The sequence below is a fragment of the Xenia sp. Carnegie-2017 genome, unplaced genomic scaffold (genome assembly GCF_021976095.1).
Source record: "Xenia sp. Carnegie-2017 unplaced genomic scaffold, XeniaSp_v1 HiC_scaffold_16, whole genome shotgun sequence".
In the NCBI taxonomy this organism is placed as follows: Eukaryota; Metazoa; Cnidaria; class Anthozoa; order Malacalcyonacea; family Xeniidae; genus Xenia; species Xenia sp. Carnegie-2017.
Window position 1 is genome coordinate 13,281,473 of NW_025813469.1, and position 22,196 is coordinate 13,303,668.

The 22,196-nt window shown below is 34.2% G+C and overlaps 1 protein-coding gene across 1 annotated transcript; it reads left to right on the forward strand.

Moving 5' to 3' along the window:
- Positions 1–1,296: 1,296 nt before the first annotated feature.
- Positions 1,297–21,782, forward strand: LOC124436116 (NACHT, LRR and PYD domains-containing protein 12-like). Its single transcript, XM_046986043.1, is given in 10 exon segments — positions 1,297–1,375; positions 12,029–13,500; positions 13,503–13,913; positions 13,997–14,210; positions 17,657–17,769; positions 17,948–18,775; positions 18,860–19,468; positions 19,556–20,173; positions 20,261–20,869; positions 20,956–21,782. Coding segments are annotated over 9 exon segments (4,599 nt in total). The 5' UTR covers positions 1,297–1,375; positions 12,029–12,824; the 3' UTR covers positions 21,477–21,782.
- Positions 21,783–22,196: the final 414 nt, after the last annotated feature.

Genomic DNA, 22,196 nt, shown 5'->3' on the forward strand with positions numbered 1-22,196 from the left:
TTCTAGGGAATTCGCTTGTTGATAAGGACATTAAAGGTTTTCACGTACTGTTTTTAACTGTTGGAAAAACCTTAACCATGGTAATGACTCATGGAAACCAGTATTACAGTTCTTTGTAGTTAAAATTTTTGAAAAAGACATAATCTGCGTTCTTTGAATTTAAAATTTTTCAGCTTTAATTTATTTTTCTCGCTGCTGCTCGCTGTGACTACCCTAAATCCACTACTGCAACAAATAAAGAAAGTAAGGAGGTAAACCTTCAGAATATTTAAACATTAATGCTTTATTGAATATTTACTTTGACTCACAACTTTGAGTTTCTATACAACATGTTTGATAATTAGAACGGCTACTGAGAGAAAAATGTTCATGCTGACTTTATTGCTTTACGTTTGCCGATAAGAAATTTACAAAGAAAGCTCTTGCACAAAACCTTAGGGCTATTTACTTTAATCTACAGATTAAAAGAGCGTGTGACAAAAAAGATTTCTTGAGGGAAAGTGGCGTGAACGAACATTCATCGACAGTATCACAGTATAGAGAACATACAGTAGGACCAGTCCATTTAATTTTTACGCGCCACGTATATCTTATTACGCATGTGATTACTTTATTAGCAGCCAGTAAATTGCATTGTGTGACCAATAGGATTGACGATATGGCAAACGGCAGCCTGTAAACAAATTAAATATACAGCAGCCACTTGCACAGTGAAGTGGCCCTACTGTATATTCCTATAATGTAACAGTATTAAGGATTAATATGGAGCTGACAATATTCATAACGATACTTATGTAAATAATTACAAAGGAATTTGACAGTATACAATATGTAATTTTACATATTATTATGATTTAATTATAATGAATCACGATATGTTCACATGATGAATAATTTGTATATCTACATGTATTGTTGAAATTTAGAAAGTCCTGTCACAACTTTAATGATAGTGTTGTTCACTGTGTCGTCATTGCTTAAGATTTATTATATACGCAGAGTTAATGAATCGCTAATTATTTCCATATTTTGATATAACAGTACAATCAAAATTACACAAGAATATAGACCACATTAGTTTTGAAATTACCATATGCACTACTATCATTTGTGTGACGCAGTAGTTACATAATCATGTATTTCATTATTTCGTGACGCACGCGCGAGAAACCGTAATAGCAAGTATTTTATTGGTTTTTGGATTTGGCCTTGCCCACACGCGTGGAATTTTCTGATGATAGAGTATAACAAGATCCTGTTTTCTTTTCTTTTTATCATTTCCGTTACATAGCGAGATGTAAAAGAAGCCTGTGTTTACTAAAGAATTCAAGTCCCACCTATTCCTAAACGTACAGACAAAAAGGATCGGACGTAGGTGAGAGAAACTGTTTCTTATTTTCTTGATGTGTACTTGTGCTTTTATGAAAATTTACTTAGAGAAAATAAAAATATTTGCCAAATATTGGGAAATACTTTAAATACCAGCCAAATGTAGGTAACTAATAAACCAAGAAACGAAAGCAAAGGTGATTTTGTTTAGGTTGAGAGTGTGAATCTTGCACGTAATTCGAACGATATTTCCATGCATGTTGTCAGCGTAAACTCTTGTTTCACGTCTTCACATTTTCATGGTGACTTTGTTTTGCCATGACTTTATTTAAATCACATATTGAATTTACACGTAGCGTAATAAATATAGGTGAAAGCTCATATCCTGAATTCATCTAAAATCACAATGTTTGCAACTATTTTATGAAGGATATCAGATCATTTCATAGTAAGATTCTTTTCAAAGTAATTCAAGAATAGCATAAATATTTGTTGTATGTTCATTTTTAATTGCTGAAACTAATACATTTTTGTGGATGATGAATAATTATAGCTAATTAAATACATGATTCTAAAAACAAATTTTGTATCCGAACTTCTTGCATTCTGTACATTATTTATAATGTTGACGAAAAGTTATGAAAGTTTAATAATTCTACCGCATTTCATGTCATTTTCAATTTGTGCATTTAAGATTTATAAAATTATACGCAGTGGGAGTCTGTTCAAAATCATTCAAGAATAGCGTAGATATTTGTGGTATGGCTCCCTCCACTTGGGCAAGCGAAACTGTCAACAAACGCCTTTTTGGAAAAGTTCTTCAAGCCATTTATTGTGGAAATGAAGAATTCACTTGTCTAATATTGTTTTTATTCTCGAGAAGCGGTATTTTAAATCTGTGCAAACTTTAATCTCTCCGTTGCAGTTTTAATAATATAAGAATTGTGAGATAATTAGGATATTGAACTAGACTTACCTGGTTTACTAGACGATTGGGATTTTGTTAGCATCTACAGAGCAGAGAATACACGAGATACTACGCATGCGAACATTGGTCATATTTCAAAGATAGTGGCCACATGAACCGCCTAAATGTGCATATGAACGATATGCAGGGAGGCAGTAACATGATGGGTGCGCGTAAAGTCTTTGCTCTGTAGATGCTAATAGAATGCCAATCGAACTTCAACTTCAGTTAAGTCTCGTTCAATTTCCTAATTCTATTAGCATCAACCGTAGAGACCTCACGAGATTTGAAAGTCATGAGGACACAATTCATGTCTACACGCAAATACGACATTAAGTTATAAGCATATTTTAATCGGAGATGTATCAAACATACGAAGAAATAATAACAAATATGAATTGAAAGTAATTCCTTCTTATTCACTTTACATGCAAGTATATGTGTTCTGGACTGCGTGCCAAGTTCAACTAAAGAGAATTCTCATCCAATATCTTTCTTATTGGGACGCATTGAAAGAATGGCATTCCCAAATTCCGCATCGTCACGTTGAGACACAACATTCTTATTGTAAAACCAATGAAAAACGCTATCAGTCTTCCAACTTGCAGCTTTCAGTATAGCGTTTTTGAAACATCATATTGCTTTGCTTTACTGGTGGCTGCGGCTCGTTTGCTATGTGTTTTGAACGTTTCTATATCAATTTCTGCAGCTTGCATGACAACCTTTATCCAACGAGATATAGATGACTTTGATATTTATGAAAAGGTCGAATTGTGCTAAGAAATAGTTGATTTTCCTCACCCCAAAAGAGAGCAGTGCGCTTAATATATTCTTCCATAACTGAGGCAACACATAGTCGGTGATCGGCAGGGAACTTTGGTATCACTAAAGTAGGTTGAATGCGTGTTGGTCCAGACTGTTTGATAAGTTGGTCCATATGGAAGGTGCATGAGTCCTCTTCCTTCTTTACAGTTAAGAGGTTTATGAGGTGGAGTGATTTGGCACGCTACCCTGTGACTAATGCACAGAGCAAAACCAATGTATGAGTAAGCTGTTGTAGGATTAAGTCTTCTACTGCGGAACTGCCTTTAAATACTCTTAAACAATGGAGGTGTATGAAGGTATCCCAGGTCACTTTATATCCTGGTAATGCTGGTCTGTATTGGGCACTCCCTTCATAAATCTCTGAACCATATAATGCGTACCAATCGTAGAATTCAGTAATAACGAATGAATAAAATATTCTTCAAGCAGTGTTTATGCAACTGTAACTCATCCCTTGATCAAATAGATGCTGTAGAAAGTCTAGAACTACCTGTAAAGTTGGAAGAGGGGATACCGATCCCTTTATGTTAATAAACGGAACCCCTTGTTAAGGTATACTTGATATTGTTTTTGTGTTCCTGGCCGCCAGGAATTAAGTATTGTCGCGTGAGGTTGTAGTAAAATGCCATTACTTGAGAGTGATCTCCGGATAAGAGACAAGCTATCAGTCTCAGTCTCCCTTTGAGTGTATGTTCTTTTGCTTGATTGGATGGTAAGCTCTCGTCGCTTTTGTTTTTGGGTAAGAGAATGGGTCGGTGAATAATTAATCTTGTTAACGTCGGATACCAGGAATGAGTTGGCCAATTCGGCACGATGAAAATTGTCCGTGCCTGGGCCATTTCTACTTTTTGTAAAACTTGTGATATAACACTAAAGGGTGGAAAAGCATAAAGAAACAATTTACTCCAATCAATGCAAGAAGCGTTGATAGGCCACGCCTGTGGATCTGGGTGCCACGAGACAGAGATTTATAAATTGATAGTTTAGTCTAGAAGCAAACATGTCATCTTCTGGTGTTCTGAATTATGCTGTTATTTCAAGAAATAATTCAGCATCAAGTTTCAATTCTTTGGAATCATCAAATGTTCAGGAAGTTTTGTCAGCCACCACATTAAATTTCCCAGGGATATAGCAGACAGTTAACCATATGTCCCTGATTCTGCCCCACGCCCATATTTCCCTTGCAATTTTATCGCAATGGGGAGAGTAGCAGTCCCCTATGTGGTTAATATATGCAAGGGCTTTGGTATTGTCAATCATTACTTTAATGTGGGGGTGTACTAGATCTCTACAGAGAGATTGTAGCTCAAACAGTATTGCTTGAGTTTCAGACAATTAATGTGCGAGTCTTTTTCGGGGATTGACCATTCGCCTACGGTGGACTGTTTGCCAATACTTGCGCCCCATCCCTCAGTGCTGAAAGGAAGAGTTTCAATGTCGCATCAAAATTACCCCTGTTTGACTTAAGAGTTGTTGTTTTGTCCCTATGAAGATCACGATAAAACAGTGGGCCATATTCATGGCCAGGAAAACAAGCTACCATCATACCAATTAACTTGGCCACTTCCCGTATGCTAGGCGAGTCAGATTTTAGCACCCCCCTGGCAACCTCACATAATTTGTTGTGTTTCTCTCTGGATATAGAGATCATCACATCTATTGAATTTAACACAAACCCTAAATATGAAAGATTGTGATATGCAGTGCGCTGTTTTGAAATTAAATGATGATATGATCTTCGCACTTTGCTGGACAATTTAAGCAATTGTTTCATGAACCTGAAAAATTCAGGTGACTCAACGGGATCCCGTTTGAGCTCTTTTAGGTTTAATATCATTCTAAAAGATCAATCTTTCTTTGCTCTAAGAAAACGTAACTATCGACATTTTGGACTTTTGAAGGAGAGATTTTTATGGAGTGGGATTGTTTCAGCTGGACTGAGTACGGTGAAAAATACTGCTTTCTATGTGTTTTCCCCCTGTCTTGACTTTTCTCTTGGGTTGGTTTTAATAATTGTTGCTTTGTTGGTTCGGCTTTGCAAATGACCGCCCCGACGTTGGAATAAAAAAGGCACATTGTTATTATATGAGCTGGTAGAGTGTTGATCGTCGCGTTTCCGTTTTTGGCTTGTCAGTTGCTGTGCAGCCTTTTTGCTTTCTTTTACTGTTTTCAGGCATTCCTTTAAATCCTCACCACACAGTTCTGCAACATAAGGTTCTTTGTTACTACAGATTGCCTTGTAATTTTTATCAAGGTCAACTTTGAACAAGTCCCTGCGGCACATGTTTAGATCATGATTAGCTGAAGCGAGAAGCACAATAGATGTGGACAGCCCATCCAAGATAGCATCTAGTGTTGGTGCAGGTGTTGTAAGGTTTGTTCCAGGAGAGGTAATAATCGTTCCATCAATTCGTGAAATCGGAATGAGGCCCTTTATTAAGGCTTCTTGTAATTTTTGTAGACGTGCATCCATGCTACGTGTGGATTTCCTAGCAATGTCCCAAGTTTCTGGGTTCACCTTTGTAGCTCTTAACAGGTCACAGTTTTCGGGTAATTTTACTCCTTCCTTCCGTTTTGATGTTTGGTCGTTTAGTCCAGTGGACAAAATGCTGGGCAGTATTTTTGAAATTTTAGTTGGCAATGGTTGGTCTATCGGTTTATTCTCAGTTACTTCGTGAACCAGCTCATCTACCAAAGCATCGCTTTGGTTTGCTAGAGCTGGAGAAGTATTTGCAACTACAGCAGCAGCCCGTTTGTTGAGTGTTCGTCATCAGTTTCACCTTAACACATATCATCACCATCGTTCATTTGGCGTGCAGCATCATAAGCCTGCTTCAGTTCTTTTACGACAGGAGCAAAAGTATTCATCAAGTCAATAAGTTGATGGACTTTTCTGTTAAGGTCATCCAAAGTAGTTCTTCCGTCATTTCCTTCTTCTAGGAGATTGTTGTTGTTGGCTTTAGCAGGGTGTTTATACCCGTTCCCGCCAGATTTGCTCATTTTCTCTTGTAGACGAGACCCTTTCTTTTTTGGTTCATCGTCTACATTCACGTCTCCTAATAAGCCCAAAAGTGTCGGATTAGGATGGATATACAAGAGTGTCAAGTCGTCAGCTTGCTCAATTGCTTCGCTGACTTGGGCCATGTGTTGTTCAATAGATTATCTAACCACAGAAAAAGAGTTTGCCACGCAAACCAAGGGCGGATCTAGAGTATGTCAAATCCGTCGCGCGGCTGATGTTTGAAATTCAAAAATTACCTGTTCATATTAATTAAAATTCATTAATTATTCTTACTTTATTATCGCATTTACTTCGTGATAAAAATCCAGCTTTATTTATTTATTGAAAACTAATGACTAATCCAATGAATATCTTGTTGGTAACCAGATCAACTGAATTTTACTTGACCTGGAATAACCGACCATTGAGTTCTATAAGACCTGGAAGGGAAATGTCAACAAAAATTGCTATAAATTATTAGCACGCGACTGCGTGGTCAAAAACATGGCGGATTTTGGTTGTCGAAGTCAGCGGAAAGACGCGGGCTCTTAAAATAAAATTTTTTTCGCCCACCCGGATTTGACAACCACAATTGCGATTATATAAATTATCAATGACAAGCACAAAAACTTTTAGAAATTTTATCTTTAAACATCCTGCAACCTTGTTTGGTGTACGGAGGCTGAAGTAATGCCAGAAAAGGAAACATTTCATGACACCGGTAAGCAACGTAAGATTGTTTACTATTTAAAGTGTTCAGTGATTTGTTTTAAGTCAATACTTGAAGTGTGATGGTATATATTTTGTAAATGTTTTTATTCCTAAGTTATAATTTAAGGTGTGTTTATCCAATCTTATTTGTTCTTTACTTAATCGCTTGCTACACGAGGCAAAGCAACCAATTCTTCTCGAGATATGAATATCTTTAACCTCCTTGTTTCAACTGAGTTTACATTCAAGAAATAGAGGATTTTTTCATGATATTTTTCTGGAAATATGAAGCAAATATTAAGATCAGAGCTGTATTGAAATCAAATGCAGTGCAGGATTAATTAATGAGCTCTTTGGTACATGTCGTACAATAAAAAATATCTGTATTAAACAGCTAGCCTGAACAATTTGAAAGATTATGGACAATCATGATGATGGTGTGTAAAGGTTTGCTTTTTGCTAAAAGTTTTATAAATGCCATCTGGTGTTTCTGTAAATGAACTGTTTGTTATAGTAAACAGGTTAGTACATGAAAATCTAGAAAAAACTACTTTGTTCAATAATGTGCCAAATTATGCTCTTACCTCGAAATATTTGCTCAAGATAAGCTTATGATAACATGCATGAAATATTAAATACAGTACTGCATCATCTGACAAAATCTATACATTTCTCAATTCCGGGTGATTAAAAATTCACATAAGATGCATTGCTTGCAATGAAGTTGAGTGTGGAAGAAGCAAAAATTGATGGCAAAGAACTTTTTATGTCTTGAAGAATTACGATATCATTTAAAAGAATATAAGAAGCAATCTAGTAAAAGAAGCGACATCTGTCTTCAACATGAGACTTTTCCAGTTCTGAATAGTTTCTTTGTACAAAATACTATTTTAGATAAACTTGATTTTTAAGTCATTCACTGATATTTTTATCTAAAGACGAAAACAAAAATTCAAAGGCATAATGTAAAATTCAAAAGTTTGTCAAGTTGTTTGAACCTAGAAAAAATTAGTATAGGTAACTGTAATTTGTAAGGACACAAGAGAAAAGTAGTGCAAGAAGGTTAGCATTTTTGAGAATTAATAAGTTCTTCTTGACATACATTACAAAAAGCCATAATATTATAAATAATGACTGTACAACAACAATTATACAACATGCTAAAGATCTTCACCCACATTAAATTATTTAAACAGATTTGCCTTCATGCAGCAATAAGAAAAGTGTTATGTCAGAGAAACCAATGCACTTTAATTTAAGAAATCGTATTTTCAATGGGAAATTAATATAGTTCTGTTCAGTAGTAGATCCATGATTGTCAATGACAAGCCACTTTCTAATATCTTGGCTCAAAACACAACCAGCAAAATGAATATAGAACTTCTGAATTTCGTTCTTTTGCTCTCCTAGTTCAAGATATTTTCTTTATAAGTTCATCATAATACCTTACAAGACACCCAGAATCAATCCTACCAAAAAAAAACTCAAAAAAAGTGCATACCTACTTATAGTATATTTCCAGTCGACTTGAGTCGTAGGGGTAAGCTAACTTTTTTCTAACTCCTTTTTGGACATTTTAACTAAGATTTACCCATCTATTCAAGAAAGCCAGTTGCACCAAGCTGTTAACAAACAGTCAAAAACACAAGCAATGCACATGGGATTATGCATTAAAGCTTAACGACACATTGACAGAGTAAAGAATGCCGTTTTATATTTATTTCTAATATTGCAAAAGCATTACTTGACAAAATATACGTTATTTTACTGTAAATTTACCTCATTTAAATGTGTGTGTCTATTTCACAAAAACCTGAAGCATTATTTTCAATATTTTATGCTTACGGTATCGTGGTTGTTTTCGCTAGTTGTCATTAATATAAGCAGGAATAGAGATCCGGATTCGGAAGGAAGCGAATGTTAAAAATTTCTCTTAAAGTGGAAGTTTTGACAACCAAAATCCGCCATTACCGCCATGTTTTTTACCACGGGGTCCAGGCCCTTTTTCCCTCCAGGTCTTATAGAACTCAATGTAACCGACTGATAAGCGGGGTGGCTTGACTGGTTCGACTGATAAAGGAGTCTATGAACGCCCAAAACGCTTATTTTATTGGTCAATGGCCAGATCAGTAGACAGTCTGGAATGGTCTCGACTGATAAGAGGGGTGGCCGGACGTATAAGGGAGTCCAATTGCTATATTACAATTGGTTCATTTGAATTTTTGTTTTATTGTGATTGGTTTGACCGATTTCGACTGATAGCCAACTGAACTAACATAGTCAAGCTCACTGTCTGAATTGAATGTTTGATCGTTTTATAGTAATTTTATAAGCATGATAGAAACTAAACTACAATCAGATGGAATTTATGGAAATCTTTACAAATTCATATATTGACATGAATGCTTCATATGACATTCCTTTCACGAGAAAACATGAGCCCAACAATATTGACCTGCTCACTCATAGCTCAGTTGGTCAGAGCACTGCACCGGCACCGCAGAGGTCATGGGTTCGAATCCCGTTGAGTCACCTGATTTTTTCAGGTTCCTGAGACGATTGCTTAAATTGTCCAGCAAAGTGCGAAGATCATATCTTCATTTCATTTCAAACACCGCACTGCATATAACATTCATACGACATTCCTTTCACGAGAAAACATGAGTCCAAGAATATTGACCTGCACATCACTGTGTGACTTCATAGCTCAGTTGGTCAGAGCACTGCACCGGCACCGCAGAGGTCATGGGTTCGAATCCCGTTGAGTCACCTGATTTTTTTAGGTTCCTGAGACGATTGCTTAAATTGTCCAGCAAAGTGCGAAGATCATATCTTCATTTCATAGTCAAGCTCACTGTATGAATTGAATGTTTGATCGTTTCATAGTAATTTTTATAAGCATGATAGAAACTAAACTACAATCAGATGGAATTTATGGAAATCTTTTACAAATTCATATATTGACATAAATGCTGCTGTCCAAACTGTGAATTTTTTCAAGAGGGTGAAAAATTTATGGATAAATTGTAAATGCTTGGCAAAGACGATCTCGCGAGCGACATTTCAGTCATTGATGTTCAAAAGAAAGCCAACATTTTTTTGAGTTTTATCAGCAGAGATTTACATCCAAAATCTTAAGTAAAGGACAAGTGAAGCGTATGCATAAATGTAATATATCAAAGTCAATTTATGCGAGCGTGTGATGCGATTTATGTTAATATGGCGTATGGTAAGCAGATTGATGCTTCTAAAATTGTTGTTGCCGACGGACTTTTAGTTATGATATCTTTAGTGCTTGAGGAATCGTGACCGTTATATGGCAGCGAAATCCTACATTCCTGCAAATATATTTCAATGGACAAAAAATCTGTAGCCATAAGGCGCCATACTATTATTTACTTTATCATAAACAAATGTTTGAGGCTTTTCAGTTTATGATCATTGATTATTCAATCATTGGACAGTTAAGATTTGAGAAGACTAACATTGATTACATGAGAAACTGTTTATTATAACCTGTAATTTTGAGTTTTTTCTGATCTATGAAGCTTTTTATTTTGACAATTTGACTGGATTCTTATTAAACTTTAGTATTTCACATACATGAAATGTTGTCACGTGTCACATATCGTCTCCTTTTCTAATTGAACACCTCATGTAGAGATGTCAAGGTGTGTTGATCTACAGCTCATACCAGATTGTTTTCCATAAATTCCAAAGGGCTATTGATGTATGAAAAGCATTTTCTATAAAGTAAAATGTGTTCCTATGTATGCAGATAAACCTTGAAATTTGGCAAAACAGCATAGTATTTTCATGATCACTAGGTAATTTTTCTGATGATCATTATAATTTCTAAACTAAATTATATCAGATTTACATTTAAACGAGCTTTGATCATATGAAAAGATATTTATCATAACCAGTAAGCATGGCACATGAACCAATTTTAATATTCATGTAATTATAAAATTAAAGACATATTGGTCACATTCTGTTTGTATTTGAAAATACAATGCTAATACGATTGCTATATAGCACAACCTGCATACTCTTACAGAAGATAATAGTCTAGTGAAATGCCTAATAAACATTTATAGCATTAAGCTGTCCTTTACTGCAAATTTTCACTCTGATAATTTTGCTTAATCTTTGGCAGAAAAAATTTTGAGTTTTTTCTCAAAAGGTGAATTTGTTGGCACTGATGTGGGGATGGGTAAAGGGTTACAATAAACTTGCATGGCTTGAAGTCTGAGCTTTTCTACATCTATGAACTGTCCCTTGTAGTACCAAATTTCTAACTTAACTCATTACATAGAGGTTTGAATGGGGGTCTCTAGGGGGGTCTATGCCCTATTCAAGTATTGTTCACTTTTTTTTGAAAAACGTAAGCAAAATGTGTAGTTTTTACTGAAAAACGATGCCCACAAAATACATTTTGTATTGCTCTGAAACGCATTTTCAAGGCTCCGAAATTCAAAATTTCTCAGGGGAGAACGCCTCAGACCCTCCAGGTGCAGAACGCCTCCGACGTTTTGACTGATGTTTGAAAATCCTAGATCCGCTCCTGCGCAAACTCCTTCCTTTTCTCCTCATTGTCAGCCAGTCAGAATAAGTGGCAACATCATCAATGCACTCAACGAAGCCGATGATTCATATAAACATTCAGACAATTGAGTTAATAACTTTTCATTCTTAGGCACTCTGTAATCACGCAATTTGGTTTGAGAAGATAGAAATAAATGACATGAGCTTCATATGCGACTTAAGGCGACTCACACGTTTTTGTCGTACGAGCGATGCAAATGGGTCGTTAGACCAGCTCTTGATTTTAAACTGTTAACAAAGTCTCGCATATACAGAGAAGGATTGTAGCTAAGATATGTAGGAGTTTTATGACAAAAATGTATGATTATTTTTCATATTTTTCATACCATCGATAAAAACATTAAATTTCAAATTACAAATTATCAGTAGAATAATTACTCTGCTGAACCAACGTCAGGAGTGGAATGCCTTATATCTTCTAAATAAATGCTGGTCTTCTAATTTTCCATCGTTAGTATAAATTTTTAACCAAGTAAGATCATATTAGCTTAGTTCCCTGTGTTTTACTAAGCAGTCAATACTCCCTAACAATGACTCCTGTATCCAAATTGTTGATTTACATTATGTATTCAATGCATTTTTTAAAGGAAACGAAGATGGAAAAGTGTCTTGAATATCTACCAATAAAAAGCTTTCCCTGGTTTGAAAGTCTGATGCTTATTCTATTTGGCGTATTTGGCACTTTTGTGATTGGTTTATCAGTAAATTCAAACAGTCATAATTCATTTCATTGTTTTAATGAGATTATATCAAAGACCAAAGAAACCTCTCTTATAAAGAACATTGAATCAAGTTGTTGGAGACAATACAAAAACGATTTACTGTACAACCAGCCTATTGTTCTGATGGTGACCTTAAATGTGAGTGTTGTCTTAGTTTTGAGTGTCGTCTATGGATATTTTGTGAAGCATCGAGTTAAAAGGTTTGAAAACGTTGATCCATCAGTTAACAGTGATAGTGATAGTGAAAATTTATTGGCACAATATCCTCAAGACGCTCAGTTCAGAAACGCTTCATTTAATGATCGATTTTGCCTTTATTTAACATACATTTTATATTTAACTATTCGGCTTATCAGTTTGATCATATTTGTTGCCATACTTTTCAAGGCAAAATTTCCCAACAACTTCACCTGTTCGTGGCATGAAATGTCAAAGCTTTCACTTCGTTCAACGTCACAATTCTCAATTGTAAAAATGATGGTGGGGATAAAAGTGAAACCATTTTCTATGTTGTTGCAGCTGCTGATGTTGTTTTGATGATACTGACAATTTTTGAGTTAATATATTTGGCTTATATGTTCTACAATTTCAGAATTTTTGCTTCAGAAAACGAATTTTTCACGGTTTTCATCTTGCAAAACGTAGTGTGTTTCCTAAACGAATGAAAAGAATTAAAAAAACCTACAAAGAATTTGAAATATTTGAAGACTTTGGTGGTGATAAAAAGGACTGGCGCAAGCTTCACGATATTTATGTGAACGTCATAATGCAAACAGAAAGGCAACATACGAACGCTTACCCAGAAACTTTTGAAAGGCATGAAATTTTTAATTGTCATTTCGACATTCAAAGCAATTCCCAAAAGTTGACAAAAGTGACGGAAATTTTTAAGCCAATCAAGGGTGAACAAGAGTTGTTATATCCACGTTCTATTTTGGTTATTGGTAGGCCTGGAATCGGTAAAACTATGCTAACAAACAAAATTATGCATGAATGGAAAAACAATGAAGATGAATTTTGGCATGACAAAATAGTCTTGTTATTGCGATGTCGTGCTCTAAAAACTGGATCAATAACACTGAAAAGTATGTTAATTGATTGCGATGGATTGTCATGCACGCTGTTTCCTCAAATTTACGAAGATATACTTAATTATCCAGAAAAAGCTGTCTTGATCATTGATGGTCTTGATGAATTGTCTATAGAAAATGAAGGTGGAAGAACCGCTGGCCCTGTAAAACATGATGCTAAAATGCCAGCATTTCAACTTTTAAGTATGTTAGTAAAAGGAGATCTGCTACATGGTAGCACTGTTCTTATAACATCACGACCTACAGCAGAACATGCGTTTGAAAGCTAAAATTTAGCAGGACTATCGAGATTTTGGGCTTTTTTGAGGATCAGATGAAGGAATATGTCGGCAAATTTTGCCAGGAAGATAAGCGTAGCAGAGATTTTATTTTGAATTGTATCGATAGCTCTAATGAAATTCGTAGCCTCTGCTATATCCCCGTCAATGCATACATTGTCTGTCTGACCCTAAAAGAATGCTATATAAATGATGCAAAATTTATTCCAAAAACTACCACTGAATTGTACAAAAGAGCAGTCAAGATCTTAATTTGGAGGCACCATCCACTTTGTAAAGATGGATCAATACCAAAGCCTAACAAAGGATATCTGGTCAAAGATTTGCCGAAAGAACTTGAGAATGACATGAAGATATTGAAAATTTGGCAAAAAAGGAATTGAGACAGGAGTTTGATTTTGATGAACCAAATTTAGCAGATAATAAAAATTTAGCCAATTGCGGCTTGTTTCATCAATTACCAGATAAACGACGTGATCTTTATTGTTTTCTGCACTTGACTCTTCAAGAATTTCTTACTGCATGGTGTGTTGTTGACGATTGGCAAAACATTGAAAGGTTTTGGGATGATCATGCTGAAGATCCAAAATGGTACATGGTGATGGAGTTTATTGCTGGTTTAGTCGGAGATGCAAAGAAAAGAGAAAAGATTGAAGACTTCAGTGTTTTTACAAACAGGTATGATATTTATTTTTAAGTGCTTGAAATACCTGCTTATGGAAGTATGTTTTAATTCTCTTAGACTTTAATTTTTTAATCTAATTTATTCTGTTCAAACTAAAAATTTCTTAATTTGGTGGCGAGAATTCATACGCACTCATTCAATATAAGAGTGTAAAAAACGCAAACACCAATTAACTGTTAAACGTGTGTTACGCCCATCAACAACACATGAATAAATTATGCACTTCAAAATTTGATTATGACACAGTTACCAAACTTTTCAAAGCTGTGTAGCCCGGATCGATGAGAGTGGAGTGGTCAACCGTCAAATTTAGTCCAGTTATGCATATATTCTCGAATTTATTAAGTGCAAACACAATAGACATAAAAAATAATTAAAAACCAAAAATCCTCTAAAATCTACATCGCAAGACTAAAACTTATAGTTCGCTACATATCTTATAAATGATTTTGGTTTGCAAAGTTGGCCTTTTGTAAAGAATGTTGGCCTTTTGCAAACTCTCAGAGCATTGCATGTTACTGCATATGCTAATAATATTTTACTCAAACCTCGTATGTTAATGAGTATATCAGTAGTACGTACTTTCTTGAAACCTAGCATGTTATTGAGTATAACATATTCCACTCAAATTTTAAAGGACACCAATTTTTCTGTAAAAAGCGTTGTTCCCATATAGTTGTCATTGTAAGTTAAATACAGAAAAAGCAATCACTGACGTAAAAGAATTGATATGAGACAAGAGTGTATTGCAAAAATTTTAACTTGGGGAGCTCTCTGATATATATCACCAGCAGGGCAAAAAAGATGAAAGTAAGTTTTTTTTAAATCTTAAGAAGAAGGGCAGACTCCCCCCCCAAGCACACCCTCCTCCAAAACCCCCCCCAGATAAAGGAACGCTAGTCGGCGATAGCAATTGACAACAAATTTAATTATTCTAATCAGCAGATAGAAATTAGTTGCTACGCAGCAGGGACTGATCTAGGACTTTTGAAACGTAATTCAAGAAACGCCGGAACCATTAGCTATCTGGAGGTCCGGAAAATTTTGGTTTTCAATGTCTCGGAAGCGAAATTTCCGGCATTTTATATCAAGTGCTAATCATATTTTGTAGGCGTTGTATGTGCATAAAACTAACAGTTTAATATCATTTTTAATTGAAATGGTGAACCATACTTACTTAATTGGCTGTTTTGCCAAATTTTGTGGCTACGCAGCTAAAAGCCTTGGAATATGGAGTTAAGACATTTAAGCTTTAAAAAGGAAAAATTATCAGAATTTTAGTCAACAAAATCACGATGTTCTTAGTAGATAATTGTATTTTAAAACAAATAATGATTTAAATAATAGACAAATTGAGCAATTTTAAAAGTTGCTTGTAGGCTCAGAATTTTCACCATTATGATCTTTGGCTGCCTTGGGGCTCATGTTATTTTGTTAAGTTTTCAACGAAATTGTACAAAAATGTCGAACAAAATTAACTAAACAAAATTTTCGCACACTTAAAAAATTAGCCGGACCCAGAGGCTTAAAAAACGTTAAATGGGAGTGTATATTTCTATATTCTGTTGTGCTAATGATTTCTTTTGAAATTCAAATTACTTTCAAAAGAAATCAGTTGGACACAACGGAATATATGAATATATACCACCCACCCCAATTAACGTTCTAGTTACGCCACTGGCCGGACACAAAGCTCATTCTCCCTTTATATTTCAATCGATTTTTTACGCTTTGCACCAAAGCATAAATATTGCCATTAAGAACACTAACCACGATAGGCTAACGCATGTGCGTGTTTTTTTTTGAAATATTGGCGTTGAGAATAGGGAAGGTTCTTTGTACTTATTGCTAAATATCCCATTTAATTACAACAATTACAACTATATGCAAACTAGACTTATGCATTATGGTAACATTAATCGTTTGTGAATAGATATTAGGCATGCTGCCAATATGCTGAATATTCAACATCGTAATTGCAATTTACAAACTTCCGAATCAACAATAACATGACATCAACAATATGGTTGCTATTATGTTATTATGTTATTGCTCTTTCAGTTGAATTTGAATGTGAGATTAAAGTTATTATTCACGATTGTTAACAGTACGTTTTTGTTTCATATATTCGTCATCATTTCTCTGAGAATAAAGAGGCCCAAACACAAACCTAAAACGATAATTTTACATACGGGGTACTTTTGCCAAATCTGTAGGTTAAAGGCGCATATTTCGAAAATGAGTTTTTAATAAAAAAGGCTTTTGAAAGAGAGACAAACGTCGTAGAAAGTTTTGTGTGTATAGAAATTTCTCCAAAAACGAGCCAGATAAAGGTAGCTATAATTTTACATGACAAATAATCTCTTTTACATCTATATACAGTCAAACCTGTTTTAAGGACTCACATATGAAGATTTCTCGTGTGACCGTTTAATACAGGTTGACCGCTTATTATAGTTCTTTAGGTAAATCACCAAATGCGCTACGTGTAATATTTAACGAATCGCAATTGTTCTTTAGCATGCAAAATAACATTATGATATAAAGCACTTTTTTTCTTAGTTTGAATTAGAAATTAAAAATAGTATACATAAAAATGTCACAACACAACATTGAGAAACGTTAAATTGCTAGCGTTATTGTTCACACGAACAGAAAATATTGTTGGATCTTTTAATTCATCTTACGAAAGATAATACAACATAAAGTCATGTATACAATATAAGTGACATATTTCAGGAAAAATATTTAATTATATATTTTATTATGGGGCGTATTTACTTAACCTGACCGTTTAATACAATTTTAAAACAATAAAAAATTAAGTTTGGGACATTGGAAAAGGTGACCGCGTCCGCTTAATATAGGTGACCGTTTAATAAAGGTCGCTTTAACAATATTTACACCATGAAACTTCGGGACTTTGCCATTTAACCGCTTTACAGAGAGTGACAGCTTAATACGGTGCCGCTTAATACATGTTCTACTGTTTAAGTAAAATTACAAATATTTTGTTTCTTATAAACTTGCTCCGTGATGTTGGGAGGCACATACATGACGTACAATTATGATTTGTTTTCTAAATGAAGTTTTCGGCGAATTAATTAATCAAGACATTTCTAAATGAATTTTGATTCCTCTCACCTCTTCCATGCAGTTAACTATCACGCTGCCAACGCAACTGAACTGGCTGTTCTGACAAGCAGCAAGGAGTTTTTACTTTCATGTAATATTAATTTGCACTTGGCATTGGTAAACGTTAAGTGCATTATCTGATTTATTTTAATTTATTTCTAAAAGATTATAGCTAGCTATTGTTACCATAGTTGTTTTACAAAAACCCTTTAACTAAGATTCTTTTCTGAAGGGCTTTATTTTTTTGAACAATTTAAACCAAACTCTCAAAAGTTTTACAATACGGTATATTTTATAATTACAGGTTAAAAAGTTGGATCTCACATTTATTTTTCTCTGAGGGTAATAAAGCACTTGGTTTTTTTGGAATGAAGTGCTTATACGAATTACAAGACGACGATGAGATGAGATCAGCTTGCGAGTCAAATAATTTTTCTGAAACAATATCCATTGATAACGTTTCTTTCACGCCTCTTGATTCAAACGCCTTCTTTGATTTTCTCTCTGAATGCCGACAATTAAGAAAACTCGCGTTTTTTTCATGCCAATTTCCTGATAATCATAGCGTCGTTAGATTGTCAAAATATTTGACAAGCAAAAGCATGCAATGTAGTCTCTTTGAAAATTAATTCATGTCGTGTCAATGATATATCAAAACATCTTAGTGAAGCTTTAAAAAGCGAAAATTGTAAACTTAGTGAATTGGAAATTAGGAAAAACAATTTAGGTAAAGAAGGTGCTAAATATCTTAGTGAAGCTTTAAAAAGTAAAAACTGTAAACTAAGTGAATTGGATATTCGTTTTAATAAACTTAAAGATCAAGGTGCTAATTTGCTTATTCAAGCTACGAAAGATGAGAACTGTAAACTTACTAAATTAAAGATTTGTGGCAACAATATAAGTAAACAAAGTGCTAAATCTTTTACTGAAGCTTTAAAAAGTCAAAATTGTAAACTTACTGAACTTGATATTCACTTTCACACCCTAACCAATGAAAATACACAATCACTTAGCAAAGCCTTAGAAAGTGAGGATTGTAAATACGCTGAACTCTTTATTCTTGAAATCTTTCTAACTGCGAAAGAGGCTAAATGTTTCAGCGAAGCTTTAAAAAGTAAGACTTGTAAACTTATTAAACTGGATGTTAGTAATACTAAAATAGCAGCTGAAGCTGCCAAGTATCTTAGTGAAGCTTTGACAAGTGAGAATTGTAAGCTTACTGAATTGGCTCTTAATCAAAACAATATAGATTATGAGGGTGCAAAATCTCTTAGTGAAGCTTTGAAAAGTGAGAATTGTAAACTTACTAAATTGTCTCTTAATCAAAATAATATAGGTGATGAAGGTGCAAAATCTCTTAGTGAAGCTTTGAAAAGTGAAAATTGTAAGCTTACTGAATTAGATCTTTCTTTTAACAAAATAGGTGATGAGGGTGCAAAATCTCTTAGTGAAGCTTTGAAAAGTGAGAATTGTCCAAGTGACTTGAATCTTAGTGGTAACAATTTAGGTGATGAGGGTGCAAAATCTCTTAGTGAAGCTTTGAAAAGTGAGAATTGTAAGCTTACTGAATTGGATCTTTCTTTTAACAAAATAGGTGATGAGGGTGCAAAATCTCTTAGTGAAGCTTTGAAAAATGAGAATTGTAAGCTTACTGAATTGACTATTTATCACAACAATATAAGTGATAAAGGTGCAAAATCTCTAGGTGAAGCTTTGGAAAGTGAGAATTGTAAGCTCACTAAATTGAAACTTGGTGATAACAATTTGGGTAATGAGGGTGCAAAATCTCTTAGCGAAGCTTTGAAAAGGGAGAATTGTAAGCTTACTGAATTGGATCTTTCTTTTAGCAAAGTTGGTGATGAGGGTGCGAAATTTCTTAGTGAAGCTTTAAAAAGTGAGAGTTGTAAGCTTACTGAATTGGCTCTTAATAGAAACACTATAGGTGATGAGGGTGCAAAATCTCTTAGTGAAGCTTTGAAAAGTGAGAATTGTAAGCTTACTGAATTGGCTCTTAATAGAAACAATATAGGTGATGAGGGTGCAAAATCTCTTAGTGAAGCTTTGAAAACTGAGAATTGTAAACTTACTGAATTGTCTCTTGAAAATAACGATATAGGTGTTGAGGGTGCCAAATCTCTTAGTGAAGCTTTGAAAAGTGAAAATTGTCAGCTTACTGAATTAGGTCTTTCTTTTAACAAAATAGGTCATGATGGTGCAAAATCTCTTAGTGAAGCTTTGAAAACTGAGAATTGTAAACTTACTGAATTGTCTCTTGAAAATAACGATATAGGTGTTGAGGGTGCCAAATCTCTTAATGAAGCTTTGAAATGTGAAAATTGTAAGCTTACTGAATTAGATCTTTCTTTTAACAAAATAGGTGATGATGGTTTAAAATCTCTTATTGAAGCTTTGAAAAGTGAGAATTGGAAGTCCGCTGACTTGAATCTTAGTGGTAACAATTTGGGTGATGAGGGTGCAAATTCTCTTAGCAAAGCTTTGAAAAGTGAGAATTATAAACTTACTAGTTTAAATCTTACAAGCAATCAAATAGGAGATAAAGGGGCAAAATCTCTTAGTGAAGCTTTGAAAAGTGAGAATTGTAGACTTACTGAATTGGCTCTTTCTTTTAACATGATACGTGATGAAGGTGCAAAATCTCTTAGTGAAGCTTTGAAAACTGAGAATTGTAAACTTACTGAATTGTCTCTTCGTATTAACAATATAGGTGATGGAGGTGCAAAATCTCTTAGTGAAGCTTTGAAAAGTGAGAATTGTAGGCTTACTGAATTGGATCTTTCTCATAACAGTATAGGTGATGAAGGTGCAAAATCACTTAGAAAAGCTTTGAAAAGTGAGAATTGTAAGCTTACTAAATTGTCTCTTATTCTTAACAATATAGGTCATAAAGGTGCAAAATCTCTTAGTGAAGCTTTGAAAAGTGAGAATTGTAAACTTACTGAATTGGGTCTTTCTTATAACAGTATAGGTGATGAAGGTGCAAAATCTCTTAGTGAAGCTTTGAAAAGTGAGAATTGTAAACTTAGTAAATTGTCTCTTTCTGATAACAATATAGGTGATGGAGGTGCAAAATCTCTTAGTGAAGCTTTGAAAAGTGAGAATTGTAAGCTTACTGAATTGGATCTTTCTCAAAACAGTATAGGTGATGAAGGTGCAAAATCTCTTAGTGAAGCTTTGAAAAGTGAAAATTGTAACCTTACTGAATTGGGTCTTTCTTATAACAAGATAGGTGATGGAGGTGCAAAATCTCTTAGTGAAGCTTTGAAAAGTGAGAATTGTAAACTTACTAAATTGTCTCTTTCTGATAACAATATAGGTGATGAAGGTGCAAAATCTCTTAGTGAAGCTTTGAAAAGTGAGAATTGTAAACTTACTGAATTGGATCTTTCTCATAACAATATAGGTGATGAAGGTGCAAAATCTCTTAGTGAAGCTTTGAAAAGTGAGAATTGTAACCTCACTGAATTGAATCTAAGTGTTAACAATATAGGTCATGAGGGTGCAAATCTCTTAGTGAAGCTTTGAAAAGTGAGAATTGTAAACTTACTAAATTGTCTCTTGATTATAACAATATAGGTGATGAAGGTGCAAAATCTCTTAGTGAAGCTTTGAAAAGTGAGAATTGTAAGCTTACTAAATTGGATCTTTCTTTTAACAAAATAGGTGATGAGGGTGCAAAATCTCTTAGTGAAGCTTTGAAAAGTGAGAATTGTAAACTTACTAAATTGTCTCTTAATATTAACAATATAGGTGATGAAGGTGCAAAATCTCTTAGTGAAGCTTTGAAAAGTGAGAATTGTAAACTTACTAAATTGTCTCTTGAAAATAACATTATAGGTGATGAAGGTGCAAAATCTCTTAGTGAAGCTTTGTACAGTGAAAATTGTAAGCTTACTGAATTAGAGCTTTCTTTTAACAAAATAGGTGATGAAGGTGCAAAATCTCTTAGTGAAGCTTTGAAAACTGAGAATTGTAAATCTACTGAATTGTCTCTTAAAAATAACGATATAGGTGATGGAGGTGCAAAATCTCTTAGTAAAGCTTTGAAAAGTGAGAATTGTAAAGATATTAAACTGGATATTAGTCAAATTAAAATAACAAAGTAAGGTGCGAAGTATCTTAAAGCTTTGAAAAGTGGGAATGATAAACTTACTGACATTAGATATAAAATTCAACCGTTTATTGCATAAATTAATTTGCTAATTACATTAAGCAAACTTAAAAAATATATATTTGACCTTACAGTGAAAACAGCCAGTAATCATATTTTGATAAAATTAATTGAATTGTCCTTTTTTTGGGGTGTAAAAAGCACTTGTTTTATATCAATTTATGGTCTTTGCATAGCATTCAATGTTGAATCAATGTTCTACCTAAGAAATATTTTAATCAAATTATTTGACACATTGTTACAGCGACGGAAATGTGTTTTTTGTTTTTGTTTGTTTGTATCAATTTGTTATCTTTTGGCCAGCATGCTATCCTTGCAGAATTCTGTGCTCTACAAATATGAAAACAAGTTTGAAAACTCCTGCTAATGTTTCTGAAGTTTCTTTTAAAGTTTTTTGCAGTAATATCATTTTGCAGAAACAAATGTCCATAGAACATATAGAATAGATGTTAAATTCAATTATAATTAACTCAACAATGTAACGAATGTGTTTGCCTCAGAGACATTGTTAGTATGCATGTGTATTTTTGCAATGTTGATTCTAAAGTCTTTTCACTTTGGAAATCTTCTGGTTAGCAGGATGTTTAAAAGAACTTGTTTTGTGGCAAAATTGTATAATCGTGCTGGTTATGTCAGTATGAGATCTGGTTTTATT